The sequence below is a fragment of the Martes martes genome (genome assembly GCF_963455335.1).
Source record: "Martes martes genome assembly, chromosome: 1".
Lineage (NCBI taxonomy): Eukaryota > Metazoa > Chordata > Mammalia > Carnivora > Mustelidae > Martes > Martes martes.
In genome coordinates, this window is record NC_137888.1 from 211,873,065 (window position 1) to 211,892,927 (window position 19,863).

The 19,863-nt window shown below is 60.2% G+C and overlaps 2 protein-coding genes across 2 annotated transcripts; both read right to left on the reverse strand.

The window, feature by feature from the left end:
- Window positions 1–600: 600 nt before the first annotated feature.
- On the reverse strand, window positions 601–2,174 carry CTXN1 (cortexin 1). Its single transcript, XM_080817881.1, has 2 exons — window positions 1,981–2,174; window positions 601–1,604 (listed from the first exon to the last, which is right to left on the reverse strand). The coding sequence occupies exon 2, from the start codon at window positions 1,582–1,584 to the stop codon at window positions 1,336–1,338; it is 249 nt and encodes an 82-aa protein (XP_080674007.1). The 5' UTR covers window positions 1,585–1,604; window positions 1,981–2,174; the 3' UTR covers window positions 601–1,335.
- A 567-nt stretch (window positions 2,175–2,741) lies between these two features.
- On the reverse strand, window positions 2,742–16,858 carry TIMM44 (translocase of inner mitochondrial membrane 44). The gene is made up of 13 exons (XM_080824580.1): window positions 16,714–16,858; window positions 14,524–14,625; window positions 11,657–11,827; window positions 10,627–10,707; window positions 9,741–9,890; window positions 8,882–9,021; window positions 8,499–8,584; window positions 7,685–7,777; window positions 7,472–7,596; window positions 6,060–6,110; window positions 4,288–4,377; window positions 3,597–3,707; window positions 2,742–3,295 (listed from the first exon to the last, which is right to left on the reverse strand). Exons 1-13 carry the CDS (start codon window positions 16,756–16,758, stop codon window positions 3,176–3,178), a joined length of 1,365 nt encoding a protein of 454 aa, XP_080680706.1. The 5' UTR covers window positions 16,759–16,858; the 3' UTR covers window positions 2,742–3,175.
- Between the last annotated feature and the right edge of the window lie 3,005 nt (window positions 16,859–19,863).

Here is a 19,863-nt window from a genome sequence, read left to right on the forward strand (position 1 = left end):
CAGAGCCCGTGCACTCGCACAGCCTGCCTTTTATAGAAGCGCTTGCTTCTCCCCCTCCCCGCACGCTGCGCACAGCTCCCTGGGGCACAGACACGACACGTCTCCCAGCGGGTGTGGAGCCCAGCCAGCCCACTCGGTGCTGCCCGGCCCCCGACTTCCAAAGCGTGCATGGAGGGTGGGCAGGAGGAACCAGGCTGAGAGAGCTTTGGGGTGCAGCTGTGGTCCATGCCCAGAGAGCCTGCCACTTCTTGGTTCAGCTGGCCTCCCCGGCCCCCCATTCCCACGGAGGCCCCCCCGTTCTCCCCAAGTCAAGGGAAAGAAAGGGGGGGTGGATCTCAGCGATGCGCGTTGCTGAACAGAGCTGGCTTACACGCCAGTCCCCCCAGAATGCGGCCGGCTGTTTTGGCAGCGTGCGGCAGCCGTGAAGAGCATGTGCGGGTCAGACCTGGCTTCAAAGTCCAGCCAGGCTGGAATCCTGCCACTCAGCACTGTACAGGCTAGTCCCTCCGGCTGCCTGACTTTGGTCCCCCGCCGGAGGAGCAGCGATGCTAAGAGGGCTCACTGCGGGTCCTGCAGAGGGAACAGGTCACACGCGGCTTGGCGGGTAGTAAGCGCTCAGTGATAGCTTTTATTGACACCATCCGCTCGGAGGCAGGGAGCGGGGAGAAGGGCTGGGGAAGGCCACCGGGGGATGCGAGGAGGGCTCAGAGGGAAGGGCGGGAAGCGGCAGGAGGGCCGGGGAGGGGGGCTGACCTGGGCTGGGGAGAACCTGCCCGCACTCCTCCTCCCACCGAAGGTGCCGCGCGTCCTGGACACACAGCAGCCATCGGTGCTCTCGGGTCCCGAACTCCGGGGCGGGCCGCGCGGGGCACATGGGTATGGCAGCCTCCACGACGCGGGCGCAGGACAGCCTGCCCCGCAGAAGCGGCTCAACACTAAGGGGGGTTTGGGGGCGGAGGAGTGAGGGTGGCCAGACCACAGGGGAGAGAGGGGGGACACGGGGGTCCCCCGCATCCAGGAATGGACATGACACTCATGCTCGGCGACAGGACAATAGCAGAACCACCTATACGCCTTGGGGTGGGGATGGGGGGCCTCTTCCCGGTCGGGGGCCAGCCGAGCTGTCGAGTTATGGAGCGAGGACGGGGCGGGATAAAGGCACGAAGTGGGGCTCCGGCCGGGCCGGGAGGAAAGATGGGAGGGGTCTGAGGGGGAGGAGCCGGACCTCTAACGCCCTCCCACCTCGGGCTAGGCGGTGGGGCGGGGTCCTGAGCGCGATCCCCTGCCAGGCTGCGCCCCCGTCGGGTCCGCCCTCGGGGAGCGGCCCCGCGCCGCTCAGACCAGCGCGTAGTCGAACTGCCCGCGCTCGAGCGCCTCCTTGTGGTCGGTCCAGGACGAGGCGGGCATGCGGCTGTAGGGGTCGAGCAGGATGCGCACGCAGCGCACCATCAGCAGCACCAGCACCACGAGCAGGCAGAGCACGAAGGCGAACACCGTGCGCTGCTCCGCGTCCAGGCCCGCGCCCACCGGGGGCCCCGTCGACGGCGGCAGCGGCTCGGGGGACAGCGTCCACGTCGCGCTCATGGCTCACATCGCCGCGCGCCCTGCGGAAGAGGCGCCGGCCGGGGGCGCTGGGATGAGGATGCGCCTTCCCGCCCCCTGCGCCGCCCCTCCCGCCACCGCCCCCTGACCTTGCCCGGATCCAGCCCCCGCCCGCGCCTCTGTCCCCCGGCTACGCCCAAGCCCGGCTCGCGGGCAAGCCGCCACAGGCACGCGGGGACCCAACTCCGGCCGTGCGCGCAGGTGGGGGCGCTGAGAGTGGGGAGAGGGAGCCCGGACCCGGCTGGCCCGCGCACAACAGGTGCGAACGCGCAGCCCGGCGGCGCAGCGGGGCGAAGCCCTGTCCCCCGCCCCTCTCCCTTTGTTCTCGGCGTCCCGGGGACCCCTCCCCCACCACCCCCGCCCCGCCGCGCCCCTCACCCTGGCCTCGACCGGGACGGGGACCGTGCGCCCGGTGGCTGCGCTCTCTTCCAGGACCCAGCCGGCTCCGCTCTCGGCCTCTCCCCGGCGGCAGCGGCGGTGGCGGCGGCGGCGCCCCGGGCTCAGCCCACCCCACCCGCCCCTGGAGCGCCGGAGACCGAGGCAGGCGAGCCGCGCGCTAGCCGGGCCGCCGCGGCTGTTCCCATGGCGACGGGGGGCGGGGCCGCCGCGGGGGGCGGAGGCTGCGCAGGGAGCGGTGCGCGGGCTCACGACCCCGCCCCGGACTCCGCGAGAACGGAGCTCCCACCCCGAGGCGCCTGGGAGACCCCGGCCGCGGGGAGCCTCAGCACCCAGGACCTCGCCCACCGCACCCCAGAAGCACCCAAGCAGCCCAGCCCGACTTCCGCACCTTCCCCGCCATTCTATGCGATGGACCCCTGGACCAGACGTCCTGCGCGGGCGGATCCCTGTGCCTCCACAAATCACTCCTGTTGGCGCTCCAGTTTCTCCAGCTGTGGGGACCCCAACCCTCCGAAACCCCAGCCAGACTACTGAAAAGCTCCCTAGCTCTTGTGTCACGGTCCCCCCACCACAGGGGAAGCAGGGTCCTGACCAGGCAAGGCTGCTCCTCCAGGGCCGCAGTTCCTTCAGTGACCTTGACCACCTCCTCGTGACCTTCTGGCCAGCTCCCACCACCCCATCATCAGTCCCAGCTCCCCCCGGCCCCACCCCCAGTGCCAGACACATCAGACGACCCAAGCTGCTCCTGCACTTTGGTCTTTTATTATGTCCAAATATCAGGCATATATACAGGGTAATAAGGGCACTGTTAAAAAACACAGCCAAAATGGCCTGGCTGAAGTGGCCGGTGGGCCACTCTGAGTGGCAGGGGCCTGGGCCCTGCCGTCCTGCCTCCAGAGCATCCCTGGGCAGGGGCCCCTTGGCACCATCTGGCCTGTGCACCGCAGTGACCTCGCCCAGCAGCCCCACAGGGCAGAGGAGCAGTGCGGGCCGGCAGTGTGGAGAGAAGCCCTCAGCAGCCAGCCCCTCCCCATCCAGCTGCTTCCAGTCGCCCTGGTAGAGAACCAACAGTCCTGTCCCCAAAGGTCTAGCTACTGCGGGCAGACACCAGTCCTCCGGGGGTGTCCACTGTGTGCTGATCCAGCCCAGGAGCCCCGAGTCGTGGCCACCGCGCTCAGAGGACCTGCTCGGTACTGGAGGCGGAGATGTCCAGAAGCCGCCAGGCTGCGTAGGGGTTGAGCTCGTCCTGGTCTCGGCAGAGCGCCCACACGTACAGCATGCGCAGCACCTTGTCCTGCCGAGGTGGGAAAGGTGCGGGCTGGGGATGAGGGACTGTCGAGAGGGGACACTGGGAGGGACCAGGGAGTGGGGCAGCGGGCGGTAAGCCTGGCTCTGGGCTCCAGAGGCTGCAACTCAGGATGCGGCACAACCAGACCGCTCAGTCACCCTCTGACCTCCACCAGGCCCAGCTAGGGCCCTCGACTTCTGGAGGCCCGGCCCTGCTGCTTCTGCAGTCATAACACCTCCTGGCTCTAGAGCGCAGGGAGCTGAGGGCGGCCACCCGCCCGTCCTGCTCCGATTCCTCCCTCACTCACCGGGTCGCCCTCGACCACCTCGCCTTTGGGGTTCTTGATCACCATCACCAGCTGGGCCTGGAAGGTGATGATCAGCACAGGCCCCTGCTCCATCATCTTGCCCATGGCCAGCTGTTGGGGAAAGGGGGGGGGCAGTGCTCAGAGTGGCCACACCCCTTCCCTGCTCCTCCCTTTTGCAGGGGGGCGGCCCCAGCACTCCCTTTGTGCCCCTTGTTGCCCAGGCCCCAGAAGGAGCCTGAGGGGTCGCCCGTTTCTGGGTGGGGGACTCCGAGGTCCTTCCCAATGTGAGCCCAAGTCTCAACTGCTAAGAACCCATGCGGCCTCCCCAGACCTGGGCCAGGTGCACACATCAAGGCCTCCCAGAGGAGCCAGTTCTGCACACAGGCAGGGGAGAGGGAAGCACGCGCTGGCGCGTCTTCAGCTCCCCATAGGGACAGTGGGAGCCTGAGCGGTCGTGACAAAGCACCCACCCTTCCCAGTAAAAGGTGCAGGGACAGCACTGCCTTCGGGGGCCCCGAGGTCAGGGCAGAGGCATCCTGTGTGTCTGCCACCCGCCTAAGCATTCTCCCACCACAGGCTCCCACTGAAAGGGACCCTGGAGGTCCCTTAACCCAAGCACCTGCCCGTGCCACGGCTCCTCCAGGGACAGGGCGCCCCCGTGACGAGCACACCCCCAGGGAGACACACTCACATCGACGTTGTCGATGTCCAGGATGCGGGAGTGGAACTGCAGGCCCAGCGCTCTGGCCCGCTGGATCGGGTGAGCCAGCTGGCTGTAGGTCTGCAATGAGAAGCCGCACACCTGTAGCCCCCAGCACGCCCCGAGGCCGGCGCCCCACGGGGCTGGGTGCACAGGCCCGGGAGACTCCCCCTGCGGGCCGGCTCGCCAGCCAAGCTCCGTGCTTTCGGCTCCGGCACTGTCCAGCAACGGCTCCTGGCACCTGGGTTTGCCATGCCAGGAGTGGCAGATGCCAGGAGCCTGGCTCCAAGCAGTCGGCTGGTGCCACCCATTTGCTGGCCCGAAGCACGGCCCCCTCCCTCGAGGCAAAGGCAGCGCTGCATCAAGACCGTGGACTGCAAGTGGTAGCCCCAAAGGGTTGGTAATTTTCCTGCTACAGGAGCTGAAACCACAGCCCCAGATGTACAGTGGGGCCTCTCTGGCTGATCCCGGACTTGCCCATATTCACAGTCCTGAGTCTTGGCCTGGAATCAAACGCGTTTTCTAGGATTTGCCCTAATCCGCGGCTACTCTGACATGGGCTGCCCGGGATGCCTGCTCCTCGCTGACCAGCTCCTCTGAGAAGCTGCTGGCCGCAGGCAGCCCGTTTTTCCCCAGCGGCAGCGGCGCCCCCCGACAGCCGTGCACCCCCCCAAGCCTGCGCCCAGGCCCGGGACATGGGCAGCCTTGCAGCTTTCCTCTGGAACCTTCTCTGGACTCAGCAACTATGATGGAAGACATTCCAATCACACCTACTTTTTATGGAAATAACTGATCTACCAAGAAAAAAACCAAAACGCTGCCATTCCCATTTCTGGTGTGATTCTTTAAAAAACGACATTTAAAAAACACCCTCTCTATGAGCACCTGCAGTTTCAAGTGCATTTCCAGGGGCACCAGCAGCTCTCTGGCAAAGATAATCAACCACATCCTAATGGTCCCAAAGTATTAAAAAAAAAAAAAAAAAAAAACCGCCACCCCCACTCTCAGAAATGTCTGCTGGATTAGTCACCATGCAGAGGAGTATTTAAAAAAAAAAAAAAAAAAAAAAAAAACCTGACATCTTCTCCTCTGCTTTCTCCAAGTTGTTTGTGAGCTGGAAGCAGAATAGAATCAGCCAAAAAAGGCTCTGGATTGCTTAATACAAATAAGCTCGGGGAAAAAAAAAGCCCCATGAAGACACAGGTCAGGGAGTGAGCAGGGTGAGGCGAGGTGGCCGGCCAGAGCCCTGCGGGGACGCAGAGGCTGCCAGGCCCCGGGCAGACAGGGTGTGCTCCGGGGGAGGGCTGGCCCGCCGTCCACAGCCCGGCGCCGTGCAGCCCCGGGACCTGGAGCCCCGACTCCGGGCAGCCCAGTCGGGCCTTGTCAGGACACACGGCTCCTCCCCATGCGGGAAATCTATCACCGTCTGCTTTGATCTGTGTTTCGGGAACTTGAAGTGAGAACAGCTAATGAGTCCCGTCAGAGCTTCGTGTCCTGCAAATGCTGCATCTGTGTTCGTGCTGTGCCCTCATGACGCCTGTGACATGGGCATGATGATGGACTCTGGCCCAGGGACGGGAAGGTCACACACACCCAGGGCTATTCGCAGCCCCTCTCCACCCAGCCCTGGCCCCTGGGGTCCCCCCACAATCAGGACACCAGACCCTGTCGTGCCCTTCTCTGACCGTCCTGCCCAAGCAGATCTCTAGGCTGTGATTCTTTTTAGGCCTAACTAGAAAAAATAACAAGAAAGAAGTACTCACAGCTTCATAGCACCAATCTTTGAGAATGTCGAGCTCTCCAGAAATCATGGCCTAAAAGGGGAAAACAAAAAAAAAAATTAGCTTGAGCCTGAGAAGGGACGATTCAGGTGGGGGGCCCTCCCCTACAGGCTCTAGCTGGGGAGAAGGGGCCCTCAGGTTGGGCTGTGGCAGCGGGTGCCCCGTCAGGCTCCAGGGACCAAGGGCCTTGTGTGTTGACCCCTGGAAGCCCAGTGTGGTCCCAAGGGCCTCATGCGAGGAGGCAGACGAAGGTGGCATCGTGGCTCACCCTGGCCGGGAAACTAAGCCAAGGAGGCCAGCAGCTGCATTCTCCCTCCACTGGGCACGGGGCTTTGCCCGGCTGGGTCCACACAGGCCCAGAAGCAGGGACCCGGGGGTGGCCTCCAGGTGGCATGGGGGAGGCCTCCGCAGGAACCTACAGGCAGGGCCACACCCGCGGAAGGTGACGAAGGAGCCCAGGACCCGGAGCCCAGGACCCGAGGGTAAGCACAGGCAGGCTGGGGGCTGAGACAGCCTCCCCCGTGGAAGAAATCTTTCAACTGTGCTCGCACTGCTGCTTTTGGGGATTGCTCTGTTTCTACAGCCTCCCGGCCCCGCCCAAAGTGGCCTGAGGGACCTGGGAAATCGGAGGGGGAGGTGACCCTGGGAAGGTCACTGGGATGGAGGAGGAAGGAGGTGGGGATAGGAACCCATCGGGGAGTGCAGGGCCCTTCTGTGGTCTCATCAGGACCTTCCCCAGGTCCGGCCACATCTTGGGGGCTAAAGGAACAGACATGGCAGGGAACAGGCCACCAACCTCGGGCACGGGCCTTGGGGAGGGTGCATCGTGGCAGGACCCTGAGCAAACTGCTCCCTCCTCGCTTCTGAGCCAGAAGGAGGGGCTAGAAGATGGGACCAGGATTCCCACAGAGAGGACACCTCGGAGGGAAGCCCCCTCAGGGTCCTCCTTGTGGCTTGGCCCCCGTGCCACAGTGTCCCCAACTCCTGAAAGGCCCCAGGCGGCCGCTCGCGGCAGCTTCGAGGGAACCGCCTCCAGCAGCGAGCACGAGGGAGCCGGGCAGGAGGCTCCAGGCCGGCTTGCAAGGGAGGTAGGAGTTGCTGCTGGACATCGTGACGGGGAACGCAGTCCCGGGAGCAGACGCACCCCACAGGCAAGGCAAGGCAGAGAGCAGCTGCCATCACGGGGACCAGCAGGGCCCACGGGCGGCCCCGGGTGCCTTCTCAGAGGCACAGAGCGAACAAGGACCAGGCGTCGGGGAGCTCAGACCTCTGAAGCCGGGACAGCCATCTGCCCCTGGCACAGTGCCCCATCAGGCCGCAGCCCGTGTGCTGTGCGTAGCCCCGGGTGACCGAAGCAGGGCAGGACGGGGAGGGCCCACTGAGGGGCGACCCACCTCCAGGACGTTGGGGATGATGTCGTTCTCACACTGCTGCAGGAACCGCTCCTTGTCAAAGGCGGGGTCGACTCGCAGGATCTCCGTGAGCACCTCCGACATCTCGGTCTTGGAGAACAGGCCCCCTGGAGGCAGCCGAGCCAGGAGTGGGTCGAGGGCCCGTGGCCTTCCCCGGAGGCCGGCCCCAGTGGCGAGGACAGGCAAGCCACTCACCCAGCAAGTCCGTGACCTTGTCCGTCAGCGCGCGGGACGCCCGGATGAGCGCGTTGTCGCTTTCGTCATACTTCATCTTCATCTCGAAGAACCCTGTGGGGACGTGGGCCGGGTTCAGGGGGCCCTTCCAAAATGACGCCTCTATTCCACGACTTCCGAGGGCTCTTTGGGGCCCCTGTGAGATCCACTCTGAGCAGAACAGGTAAATGGGGGGCCCTCTCCGAGCCCGTGTCCCCAGCAGTGGGCCGAGGGGACTATGTGAACAGTGAGGGGCCGCCCCGCTGCCTGGCGCTCTCCCTCCATAGGAAACAGGCCTCTAGCAAGCCTCACAGGACAAGGGACGAGGGTGTGCCGCCCCTGGGAGGCCCCACACCCCAGACAAGAGCAGAGCATGCCAGGCCCGCGAGCTGGCCGGCCGGGCCCCACCAGTGCTCTCCCTACCGGGGATTATCTCATGGTGGAATCCGCAGCCGTGCCCCCAGTGAGGCGGGTGTGCCCGGCCTCCCTGCTGCTGGCAACAGCTCTGGTAATGACAGCAGCGGGTGACTTGGCCCCCAGCCCGCCTGGGGCCCCTGGCCCGCCAGCCCGAGATGTACCGGGCTGCCCGTGTGAGCAGGGCTGTCCACTGTTGGCCTGTGCTCTGCCAGGGCTCTGCTGCTCACTGGCTGGGTGATCTTGTGGAAGTGGCTGGTCCCCTCTGACCCTGGTCTCCTCCTCTGTAAAGTGGGGGGCGGGTCTGGCTTGTGCCCAGCCCATGGGGGGGCACTCAGCAAGTGTCTGCTGTCAGCTGCGCCTTGGAGATGTGAACACTCACGATTAAATACCACGTTGTTGTCCCTGAAATCTTTCCACTGCTGGTACCACTTGGAGTCCTTGTGCAGCACGACTCCCAGGGCCTCCCTAGGGAAGACCGCGCCAGCGGTGAGCAGGGGAGCACTCGACCCCTCCCATCTACCCGGCCCAGAGGGGAGGGCTGGAGCAGGACAGCTCACCCTTCATCTCTCAGCCTCCTGCCTCCTCCCTCCCTTTCCCACTGCCCCACCCTCTCCCCCAGATGCACTAGGGAGCAGGAACTCTTGAGCAGGAAAGCAGCTGCGGAACGAACGGACTCGGGCAGGAGGCTTCTGCGGGCGCTTGAACACACCCAGTGCGCGGGGGATCGGGGGGGACAGGGGCACTGACAGGTCTGCTACCTACTCGTTGGGCTCGAACACCTTCTCTTCCTTGAACTTCTCTCCTGCAAACTCCTTCCTCTTCCTGAGCCGCTCTGGCCTCCGATAGGGCCCGGTCTGCCCCAGCACACTCTGGTCGAGCTCCTTCTTCACGGACTCCACCCCCTGGAGGAAAGCAGCCAGCCACGCAGTGGGCACCCAGGACCTTCCCGACACTGCGGACCACGACGGCGGGCCTGTGCATGTGTGCTGGGAACCCCAGCGTAGGGCAACCCAGGGCCTTGGCCTCCCCCAATTTTGAGGTCACGTGGCCCAGAGTAACTTGCCTGACTTTCCTGCATGGACGGCAGGACTGTTCTAGATGGAACCTGCTTTTCTTCAGCCTCCCTCTCAATCCCCCAGACAGGGGCTCTGGCTGCATTCAGGGGGCTATGCGTGCCCCGCTCTGTAGAGCCTGCCCCCCCCCCACCTGTAGCCTTTTCCCTATATATTCCTCCCTCACTTGTCGCTCAGGAACCGTTCATCCCCTGCTGGGTCCCCCAGGCCCCCTGAGAGCAGAAACACGGACTTTCTATCTTGGGGGCCCCGTGGCCAGCGAGGACCCAGCCATGGGAAGATTCGACAGGTGATGGGGAATGAACTCAGGACTTCCAGTCACCCAGAGTGCAAAAGGTCCCTGGTTTATGGCCATAAGCGAAGGCCGTTAGCAGCTGAGAGGATCTCGCTTGCCCAAGGCTGCCCCGCCGCGAGTGGAGCACAGACCTGGTGCCTCGGGCGGGGGCCCCCCTTCCAGGGCGGCGCTCCGAGGTGGGAGCTCTGGCTCCTGGACTCAGAGCAGGCCAAGGCAAGGGAGGCGAGGGCATCCCCGGCCGTAACTGACCCACCTGGGAGAGGGCTCTGAAGGCGGCCGTCTTCCCCAGCTTCTCCCCACCCTTGGACACCGACTCGGCGGACTGCTTGGCAGTCTTGGCTGCTTCTTCCACGCTCTCCTTGATTTTCCGGCCAAGGTCGCTTTTACTGACTTCGTCAAGACTCTACTGAGACAGAGGGACGGGGATGTCAGCACAGCCCCCCTTGGGGCCCGCACGAGCTCCCCCAGAGCTAAGGCCGGTCTAGCCCTCCGAAGGGCGTTAACAGGTGAGCTCATCTGGCCCATGGGGCCCCGAGACTCGGGTCCCCTGTGTACGATGTCCAGGGTGCTGGGCCCTTGGGCTCTGGGCTAGACACCAGGTCTGCTGGGCTCCCCCCAGAATGGGCAGGAGTGGCAGCCTGGGGAAAACAGGGGAGGAGCCTGCGTCCAGCACCGCACTGGCCTGACCCTCTCTCCTACCCAGAACAGAGAAAAGCAAAACAAACCACCAAAAGGAAGGCCCCAGCGCATCTCCCTCCCATCTCCACCCTGGCCTGCGGGCCAAGCAGCACTTCCCAGTTTTTAGGCAGGAAGAAAAAAAAATCCTCCCTTCTCCTTCTCCCTTTGCCAGCAGCAAGCAAGCTTCTCACCCAAGTGGTAAACTGCAGGGCACGTGGGCTAGTCTGACTTCACCCTCCTTCCCGCGGGGCGCCCTGCAGCCGAACTCCGGAAGCCACCCGACCAGGCACGCTCTTCCCTTCTCGCTGCCCACGGCTACTCCTCGCCTGTGCCAAGTCCCGCCTGCCGAGTCCCGGGCGCCAGCTCTGCCTGCTGCTTCCCACTCCGCGCTCCTCCCAGAGGCGCCGAGCAGACGGCCCCGGAGCACGGCCGACGGAGCGCGGGGGCCCAGAGACCATTACCTCCTTCACTGTGCCTGAGATCTCCCCCAGCTTCTTCTTTATCACTTCGCTCGTCCGCATGGTTTCCGATTCGATGGTTCTCTACGGTAGGGACGTTGTTTCTTTTGGTTACGATGCCACAGTTCTCTTACAGGGGAGGGTCCAAGAAGTGTTTTCTCAGAGGCCCCTTCCCCTGCCCCGGGGGCCCCTCAGTGCCCCACAGCCTCTCCAGCGGGCTCAGCAGCCCGAAGGCTGACACGTGGAGACCCTCTAGGCCCAGCCCTCGGGTCCACTCTCTCGCTAGGTGCAGGGGAGAGCCGGGCCCCTCCCCAAACCCGCCCCCATCTCTGACATTAACTGACATTGTCCTGCCTCACTCGGCACCCCTGCAGCTGCCAGCCCCTGCCAGATCTCCCGCAGCCACGGTCCCACCTGCCCTGCTCCCAAACCACCCCTCAGCCCCCTTCCTTTCCTTAATGGAGAGGAAGGGTGATCCGCCACGGATGAAGCAGACCTCACGCACGGCTCGGGAGGGGGCCGAGAGAACAGAGAGCCCAGGGGCCCGGCGAGGGTGCCCACCAGTGAGACGGGGGTGGGGGCACTGCCCACCTCCCAGGCCTCGTGCGGCAGAGGCGGTGCAAGCCCGCGCGCCGTGGCAGGCGTCTGGCAGCTGCTCATCTATGACGACACCCGCAGTGCTGTGACCCGCTTTCTACCCACTTCACTCAGAGAGCCACGAGCGGCTCTCAGGAGAGCGCGTCTCAAGCCTACTGCTCCCGCGGTCACTGGGGGCGCCCGGCGGACGCACACTCGGATCCTGCAGCTGGGGGGCTCTGAGACCCGGCATTTCTCACGAGCTCCCAGGAGAGGATGGCGCTGCCGGTGTGCACAGCACCGCGTTCCGTGTCACCACGGAGACGGAGGGCTGGCGGCAGACTCCTGTGCCCTCGCCCCCCAGCGACAGCGCAGTGACCTCGCCTGCCCCTGCCACTCGGGCACCGCGAGGGAAGCAAGTGTCCCAGCGGGGGACGTGCGCAGCAGAGGGACTCACGTATTTCCTCCTGGCTTCCTGGAGCGCATCGGACTCTTCCAACTTGCGGGCCTCATCTCGGAACTTCTTTATACTTTCTTTCATTTCCTTGTTTTTGGCTAATTCTTGTTTGATATTATCCAACAAGCCAGAGAGAAAGCCTTTCCTGTTTCCGGAAGAATAAGATCTGGACTAGAAAAAAATGCAAAAAAAAGAACAAAGGGTTTGTACTTTCTCCTCGGTACCGATACGGGTTTCACAATGAACAGCTACTTCTTTCCCGAGTGACAAAAGTCAAATCAAAAAAGCATCGGGTTGGGTGCCTGGGGACTCAGTCAATTAAACATCTGTCTTCGACTCGGGTCATGATTCCTGGGTCCTGGGATGGAGCCCCAAGTTGGGCTCCCTGCTCAGTGGGGAGTCTGCCTCTCCCTCTCCCTCTGCCCCCACCCTCATTCATGCTCTGTCTCTCCCTCTCTCATAAATAAATAAAATCTTTAGAAAACATATATACATATAAAATACAAAAGCATCAGGTGGTAAGCTGTGAAATGTCTGGACAATAAAATATTATCCAATAATAAAAAGAAATGAGTTAGCCAGCCATGTGGCTTGCCACCACATCATATCTCAATGACATCTCAATTGAAAAAAGACACAGGGGAACCTTGGCTGCATATTGCCAAGTAAGAGAAGTTGGTCTGAAGAGACTCCAGACGGTATGATCCTGCTCTAGGACCTTTTGGAAAAGGTGAAACCATGCAGACAAAGGATCAGTGGTTGTCAGGGTTGGGGGGCGGGGGGGGGGGGATGAACGGGCAGAGCCCACGGGAGTTTCCGGGCACCAAGACTACTCTCTGGGACATGATGATGGCGGACATGCGGCAGACGTCTGTCCTCAGCCCGGGAACGTGCAGAGAGAGCCCTGAGGTAAACCGCGGACGCCAGGTAATGATTACAGACTGACACCGGCTCGTCAGCCGTAGCCGCCTCGCTACACTAATGCAAGACGCGCCTCACAGACAGAAGCCTCACAGGGACACTGCGCCCAGGTGGGAGGAGAGGGGGAGAGGGAGCCCATGGGAACTCTCTGCACTTCCTGCTCAGCTTTTCTGTACATCTAAAAGTACGCAAAAGAATAAAGTCTATCCCAGGGGCGCCTGGGTGGCTCAGTGGGTTAAAGCCTCTGCCTTTGGCTCGGGTCATGATCCTGGGGCCCTGGGATCGAGCCCCGCATCGGGCTCCCTGCTCGGCGGGGAGCCTGCTTCCCCCACCCCGACCTGCCTCTCTGCCTACTTGTGATCTCTGTCTGTCAAATAAATAAATAAATGAATAAAGTCTATTCTAAAACAAAACAAACTACCAGGCTCCTTCTCCAACAGAGGAAACCCTGGATGAGAAACAGGCACAGCTTAGAATCCTCAGACGGACTCAAGTGTGCTCGCCCCCAGATGAAGGTCGACACCCGAAGGGGCCCTTGTCCTAGGACTGGGGTTCAAAGGACTCTGTGGCCCCTTATCCCAAAGAAGCGGGCACAGGACCCTGCTCCCTGGGCTTCTGGGGCCGGGATAACTCCTTCCTTTGGGGGTCACTCTCAAGTCCGAAGTTGGGACTCATGTGTCACCCCAGGGCTTGGCACAAACCTCCCTCATCAACCCACAGGATCACTGTCACCAAGGACTGAAGCTCAGGGTCTCCCTTGTAGGAAAACCCGACACACCCAGAAGCCAGAGCCTAGGGAGGCCAGAAGAAAGGCCAAGGCCCCACTCTAGGAACAAGAGTCAGTCCACTGCCCAAGACACACAGACTCCAAGGTCAGACTAGGTCAGGTTCGGATCCCTGCTTTGCCACAAGCATGAGAGCAGGCTCCGAAAAGGGAATGCTTGAACAACCACGCGAGGGAGTCGTGCCATGGGACAATGGGCACTTTCACAGTGTGTCAGTGCACCACCGTGGACACGGCTCGCCTTCCTACTTTCAGGGGACTCCCGAGCCCCCATCAAGCCACAGGGCCAGGCTTTCTGGTGGCGGGGGCGGGGGGGGGGGGGGGAGTCCAGGTTCTAAGACTGTCTGGGACTGCACCACTGTCTTTTTTTTTTTTTTTTTTTTAAAAGGTTTTCTTTTTTTTCTTTTTTCTTTTTTTTATTTATTTGTCAGAGAGAGAGAGGAGCGAGAGTGAGCACAAGTAGACAGAGTGGCAGGCAGAGGCAGAGGGAGAAGCAGGCTCCCTGCCGAGCAAGGAGCCTGATGTGGGACTCGATCCCAGGACGCTGGGATCACGACCCGAGCCGAAGGCAGCTGCTTAACCAACTGAGCCACCCAGGCGTCCCTGCACCACTGTCTATGCGAGAGAGTCTAGAGCTCAGAGGAAACCCAGAGGGAAGGGTAGGGTGTGGGCTGCCCCCATGTGTGGGTTTGGGGAGGCAGGTCAGCTTCTGGGCTTTCCTCCCAATGGCAGTGAGGCACCCACAGAAAGAAGCATGGTTGAAGAGGTATGAAGGGAAGGGCAAAAGCTCTAGAAAATGTGATCTTTGAGGAACAACAGAAACAGGAAACCAAGCTCCCGATGTGGGTGATTCTGCCCCAATGCCTGGAGGGCTGTCACGCAGAAAAGGGAAGAGCCACAGGGAGGTGGGTTTCAGCAGAGTCCAGGGACGCCTGCCCAGCCCTCAGAGCCGACACGTCATCCCTTCTATCAGGCAGGAGCTCCTCCCGAGAGGACCGGCACGCTGGGCTCCGCAACCCCGAAGGGCTTAGCCGTGGAACGTCAGCCCATCAGTGGCCCCGGGCAGTGGGCAACACCTGAGGCCCTCTCTCCTGTCACCCAGGCCTGCTCTTCCAGAAGACGTTCCCCTGCCCTCAGCTTGCCAGCATTCTGAGTCACTCACCACGGGCAGCTCTCCCCGGGGCCAGCGTGTCTGAGAGGTACGGTGGCGGAGTGGCAGCAGGCTGTGGCTGGACAGGAACTGGACCCCACTGCCGAGGCATCTCTAATTGGGCGAGAAGAGAGGAAAGACCCAATTCAGGTAAGAGACGGACAGCGAAGCAGGCAGGCCACACTAAAAAGCGGGGGTGTCGCCCAAAACTCATTTGCCAATTTTTACCGCATGCCCGTGTCGCATGCTAGACGCTCGGCAATCTTGCTAAATTCTGAGAAGCCAGTGGAATCCTGCGGAAAAGACGACACTGGATCTGCACCTCCAGAGTCCATGTCTACTTTCCTGCCTCTGAACCTGGGGGAAACCAGAGGAGTCCTGGGAAAGGCCAACCTACAGTGGAAGAGGGCGAATCGTGCCAGTCTGATGTGATCCCGGAGCCTGAAATGGGCACCCAGAGCCTCGACGCTGGCGGTAAGCAGTCTTCTCTCACAGCCTACCCCCTTTCTGCCTACCCTCTTTCTGGAAGAGCAGAGACCTGGGCTTTCAGAGGTAAAACACGGAGAACTTATTGGTCCGGGCACAACCCTGGGACAAACCTTCCATGTCCTGGTCCAGGGCTAGGCTGCCAGCGGGACAACTGAGGGGACCCACCTGAGCAAAGATACTCTTAATGTCATATAAAAGGCATTTCTGCTCCCACCAAATGAAGAACGTAAGTCCCATAAGAGAAGGGCCTGGGCAGGTCTTGTTCAATGTTGAACCCTCGCACCCAGAGCTAAGCCAGGTATGCTGATGTCAGTGACCCCGCGGAACCACTCCTCCATGTCCACACTCCCCGGCCCTTTCCTCTCCCTGTGTCACTCCTCCATTCTCCAGGAACTTTAAGCAACATCTCAAATGCCACCATTTCCTACAGCTCAAGAGTCATTCCCGAGATGCCTGGCTGGCTCAGTTGGAACAGCATGAGACTCTTGATCTTGGGGTGATAAGTTCGAGCCCCATGCTGGGGATAGGGATGACTTAAATAAATAAACTTACCCAAAAAACTGTTTTTTTAAGAACAGTAACTCCTGAGACGCCTGGGTGGCTTACTCAGTTAAGCATCTGCCTTTGGCTCCGGTCATGATCCCAGGGACCTAGGACCAAGCCCCACATCGGGCTCCCTGTTTTTTTCCCGATCCCTCTGCCTGCTGCTCCCCCTGCTTGTTCTCTCTCTCTCTGTCAAATAAATAAGTAAATCTTTAAGAGAGAGAGAGAGCAACTCCCAAGAGTTTAAGTAAGTTCTTCTCTGCCTACACTCTTGATCCTGGAGCCACTGACTTCAGCAACAGTCTGAAATAGACTGTGGACAGTTGTCTAACTTGGGAAAGAAATCCCACAGTATGCCCAAACCTGAGGTTGGTTCCCCACCAGTTTTTGTGCCCAAATCCAAAAATGTATAGATTCAATCTCTCAGCCCTGACTCAAAAGACAAGCAGCCCCTACCCACCCCAAAGAACAAGCCTTGAGTCAGAGAGCTTCTCTCTCCCCACACTAGGATCCCTATGAGACATTTCCTCCCTGCATTCCGGCTCTGTCGTCAGCCTGACCCAGGGTGTTGGCCAGGTCAGCTACCCCACTAGCTGAGGCTGTGGGGAGGTTGCTTAACCTTCTGAGCCGCGGTTTCCTAACCCAGTTCCAACAACTGTTTTCTGAGCGCGCTATACACACCTCAACTCCCACCACCCCTGTGAACCCAAGCTCTCAGCCAGGGCGAGAACCACCTCCCGCACTTTCACACGGAGGGTTGGGAGGACCGAGGCAGGAAATGCTCTTGGCAGAGGACCTGGCATATAAACGCGAGCCGTGACTGTCACGGTGTTCTGACTTCTCGCTGTTTCTCCACTGGGCGCCCAGGCCACCATTCACTCCCCGGTGCACGTGGAGCCTGATCAGGAAGTGAGGGGCGATTCGCCCCCCGCCCGGCTCCGCCCATGGCGGCCTCCGACCCGGCACGCTCTGCTCCTGCCCACGAGCTTCGCTCCGGGATCCCGGGCCCGGCCTCCGCCGACCCAATGCCCCAACCCCAAGGCTCTCGCCGAGCCCAAGGAAGGGCCGAGGGGGCCAAAGGCCTAAGGACAAAAAGGCCCTGGAGATCGCAGGCCTGGAGCTCCCTGGACCCGCCCCCAATCCCCACCCCAACCCCGCACGTCCGCTTACCCGCGGGCAGCGGCACCAGCCTCCCCACAGCGCCGCCGCCGCCATGTTGCAGGATCCCGTGTGACCTTCTTGCGACGCGGCCCGATGGCGTCACCCGCCGCGTCGATGTGGCTCGGCGTGGGCCTGGGAAAAGCCGGCTCTGGGGGCGGGGTTTCGGAGAGGAAACAGCCTATGACTAGACAGCATTCCCGGGGAGGGCGGAGCCTTGGAGAGAGCTCCGGCATAGGGCGGGGCGTAATGAGGGGGGAAATTCCTAGACAGCTAGGCCTCTGATAGGGCAGGATTTCGGAAGGCGGGGCCTGGTACTGGATGTCACCCGGGGGGCGGGCACTTTTTAGAAGCGGAGACCTATGGTTGGATAAGACTGCGAAGGGGCGGGTCGTGAGGGCGTGCTGCGTCGCGAGGGGCGAGCTCCCCGGCAGATCACGCGGGGTTGCAGTGGCTGGAAGGACGAGTGGAGCGGCTGACTGCGAGGACGGATTCCGTTGGATTCTGACCGATGGGCCCGCGGGCCGGCCCTGTAGTGACTGACCCTGGCTCTCACTGACAGTGGCCTAGAGTGACCGACAGACGGGCAAGTGAGTTGCTCCAAAGCGAGAGCACAGGCGCCCACTTTGTACAAAACTTTGAGAAAGAGCCTGTTGGTTTTAGTCCAGAACAGGAAGGTGAAGCTGAGACCAGGCCGGGTGGACGCCACTCCTCCACGGATTCCGTGTGCCTTGACACACTTGGCCCTGAAGATCAGGCCTTTGTCTTTTTAGCGCCGGGATACTATTTTCCATTTAGAGAATGCCGCCACCAAGTGGCGGTACCTTGACGTGGCCGCGCAGTCTGAGTCTGAGAGGGATGGGGACGGTGGGGGAGTCCGCGCATGTTGCCTTTGCCCTATTGTAGCCTTTCGAGGTATTAAACTGTGGTAAGGTCTGTGGGACTTGAAAGGGAGGCACCACACACACTCCCTAGCTTCAGGGTTGGACAGATTCTCTGTCTCTCAGAAGCTCCACCTCGAGGTGGGAGTAAGCGATCCACTCTGGATTTGTCTGAAATGTCTTTACTCCAAGAAGAGCAAACGAATTAAGTGGTTGGGATATATAGGTTTGTTGCTGAGAAGAAGGTCTGGGCTTCTTCGTAGTAGCTGAAATCATGGGATCGGATCAGGGCACCCGGGAGTGTGTCAAATGGGCATATCTAAGGCCAAGGGTAAAGTGGAGGGAGAGGAGCCCTCGAAGGAGACTGGGCAGGACTGGTCAACAGGTAGGGAGAGCACCTGGAAGACCTCAGAGAAGGCGGGTGGAGTGCGGAGTGTTGGATGCTGCAGGGGACTCGGGCAAGGCAGGCACGGCCAGGCCGGATCTGTCTTCCTTGGCATTTTGCAATACGGAGGTCCCTGGTAAGAAGCAAGGGCATTCTGGTCGAATGGTGATGGTGGAAGCCAGATTTCAGTGGGTTGAGTTTTTTGTTGGTTTTTTTTTTTTTTTTTTTTTTTACAGAGGTAAGCCAGAGTCAACTTGTACTGGCCGGCGAGAGCTCATTGTCAGATTTTTAGGAATCTGGGAGCTAGTTGTCAAACAGCCATTGTTGAAAAGTTCATGTGTAAACTTCCCCATGAAATGGATCGTATGTAGACAAAGGTAATAAATACTCAAAACGCAACGCTTCCTAGTTATTTTTCCACGTGTCGCTAGCTATGCTACTGAAGGTATTTACGTAAGTCACATCTGGATGCTGGGAATGCTGTTCTGTGGGCTTTTGCATCTTCTGTCAGCTCCGTGTTCCGTGACACCACATCCGAGGCTTGAAATCAGCCACGGTGGGAGTATTTATACCATGGGAATTGGCAGACACTACAGATCGGGAGCTTTGGCTCATTCGGAGGGTTGGGTAGTGAACACTCAGCCGGCCCGTAGAGCAGGCATGGGCACCTCTGAGGAATCTTTGCTGTGTGTAGCGGGAGAAATGATGGCAGCTGGAGGAACATATGGGGAGGCCTGAGGGTGCTGTGTTTCTCCACCTTTTCATTTTGAGACATTTAAAAGCCACACAAAAAGTTGCAAGAACAGTATAATGAACACTCATAGACGCTTCCTCTAGATTCATTTTGACACTTGCCATCTCATATATATATACACAAATGTCTACAAGCAGATTTGTTTGTTTTGCTAAACCTTTGAAAGAGAGTTGCAGACATCAGGACACTTCCCTTTCAATACCTAAGCACACTTCTGGGGCGCCTGGGTGGCACAGTCGTTCAGTGTCTGCTTTCGGCTCAGGTCATGATCCCCGGGTCCTGGGATCAAGCCCTGCATCGCTCCCTCTGTGTGTGTGTGTGTGTCAAATAAATAAGCAAAAAATCTCTTTTTAAAAAATATTTTATTTACTTGACAGAAAAAGACACAGCAAGAGAGGGAACACAAACAGGAAAAGTGGTAGAGGGAGAAGCAGGCTTCCCACTGATCGGGGAGCCCCATGTGGGGCTAGATCCCAGGACCCTGGGACCATAACCTGAGCTGAAGGCAGACGCTAAACGACTAAGCCATCCAGGTGCCCCAATAAATAAAAAATCTTAAAAAAAAATACCTAAGCACATTTCTGATAAGGGCATTCTCTACCAGACCACAATGCCCTTATCACCCCAAAACAGTCATTATCGGCAATTAAATCAAATCAAATAAAACTCTCTAGTATTCTTTCCCCAATTTTCTCTTCGTAGCTTTTTTTTTTTTTTTAAGATTTTAGTTATTTATTTGACAGACAGAGATCACAAGTAGGCAGAGAGACAGGCAAAGAGAGGGGGAAGCAGGCTGAGCAGAGAGCCCGATGCAACTCGGGGCTCGATCCCAGGGCCCTGGGATCATGACCCAAGCCAAAGACAGAGACTTAACCCACTGAGCCACCCAGGTGCCCCTCTTTATAGCTTTTCAAAAAAAGAAAAATCCAAGGTTCCATCAAGTGTCACTACATTTGGTTGTCATGCCTCCTTCAGTTTCCTTTAATCTAAACAAGTCCCTGGGGCACCTGAGTGGCTCAGGGGGTTAAAGACTCTGCCTTCGATTTGGGTCATGGTCTCAGGGTCCTGGGATGGAGCCCCACATTGGGCTCTCTGCTCATCAGGGAGCCTGCTTCCTCCTCTCTCTCTGCCTGCCTCTCTGC

Excerpts from the sequence above, each read along its gene's own strand:
- CTXN1 (XM_080817881.1), bottom strand. The coding sequence starts at position 1,584 with ATGAGCGCGACGTGGACGCTGTCCCCCGAGCCGCTGCCGCCGTCGACG.
- TIMM44 (XM_080824580.1), bottom strand. The coding sequence starts at position 16,758 with ATGGCGGCGGCGGCGCTGTGGGGAGGCTGGTGCCGCTGCCCGCGG. Across the intron at positions 9,022-9,740 it reads CCTTCAGAGCCCTCTCCCAG|GGGGTGGAGTCCGTGAAGAA; the intron begins GTGGGTCAGTTA and ends GCTTTCCTCCAG. Across the intron at positions 7,778-8,498 it reads CAACAACGTGGTATTTAATC|GGTTCTTCGAGATGAAGATG; the intron begins GTGAGTGTTCAC and ends ACGTCCCCACAG.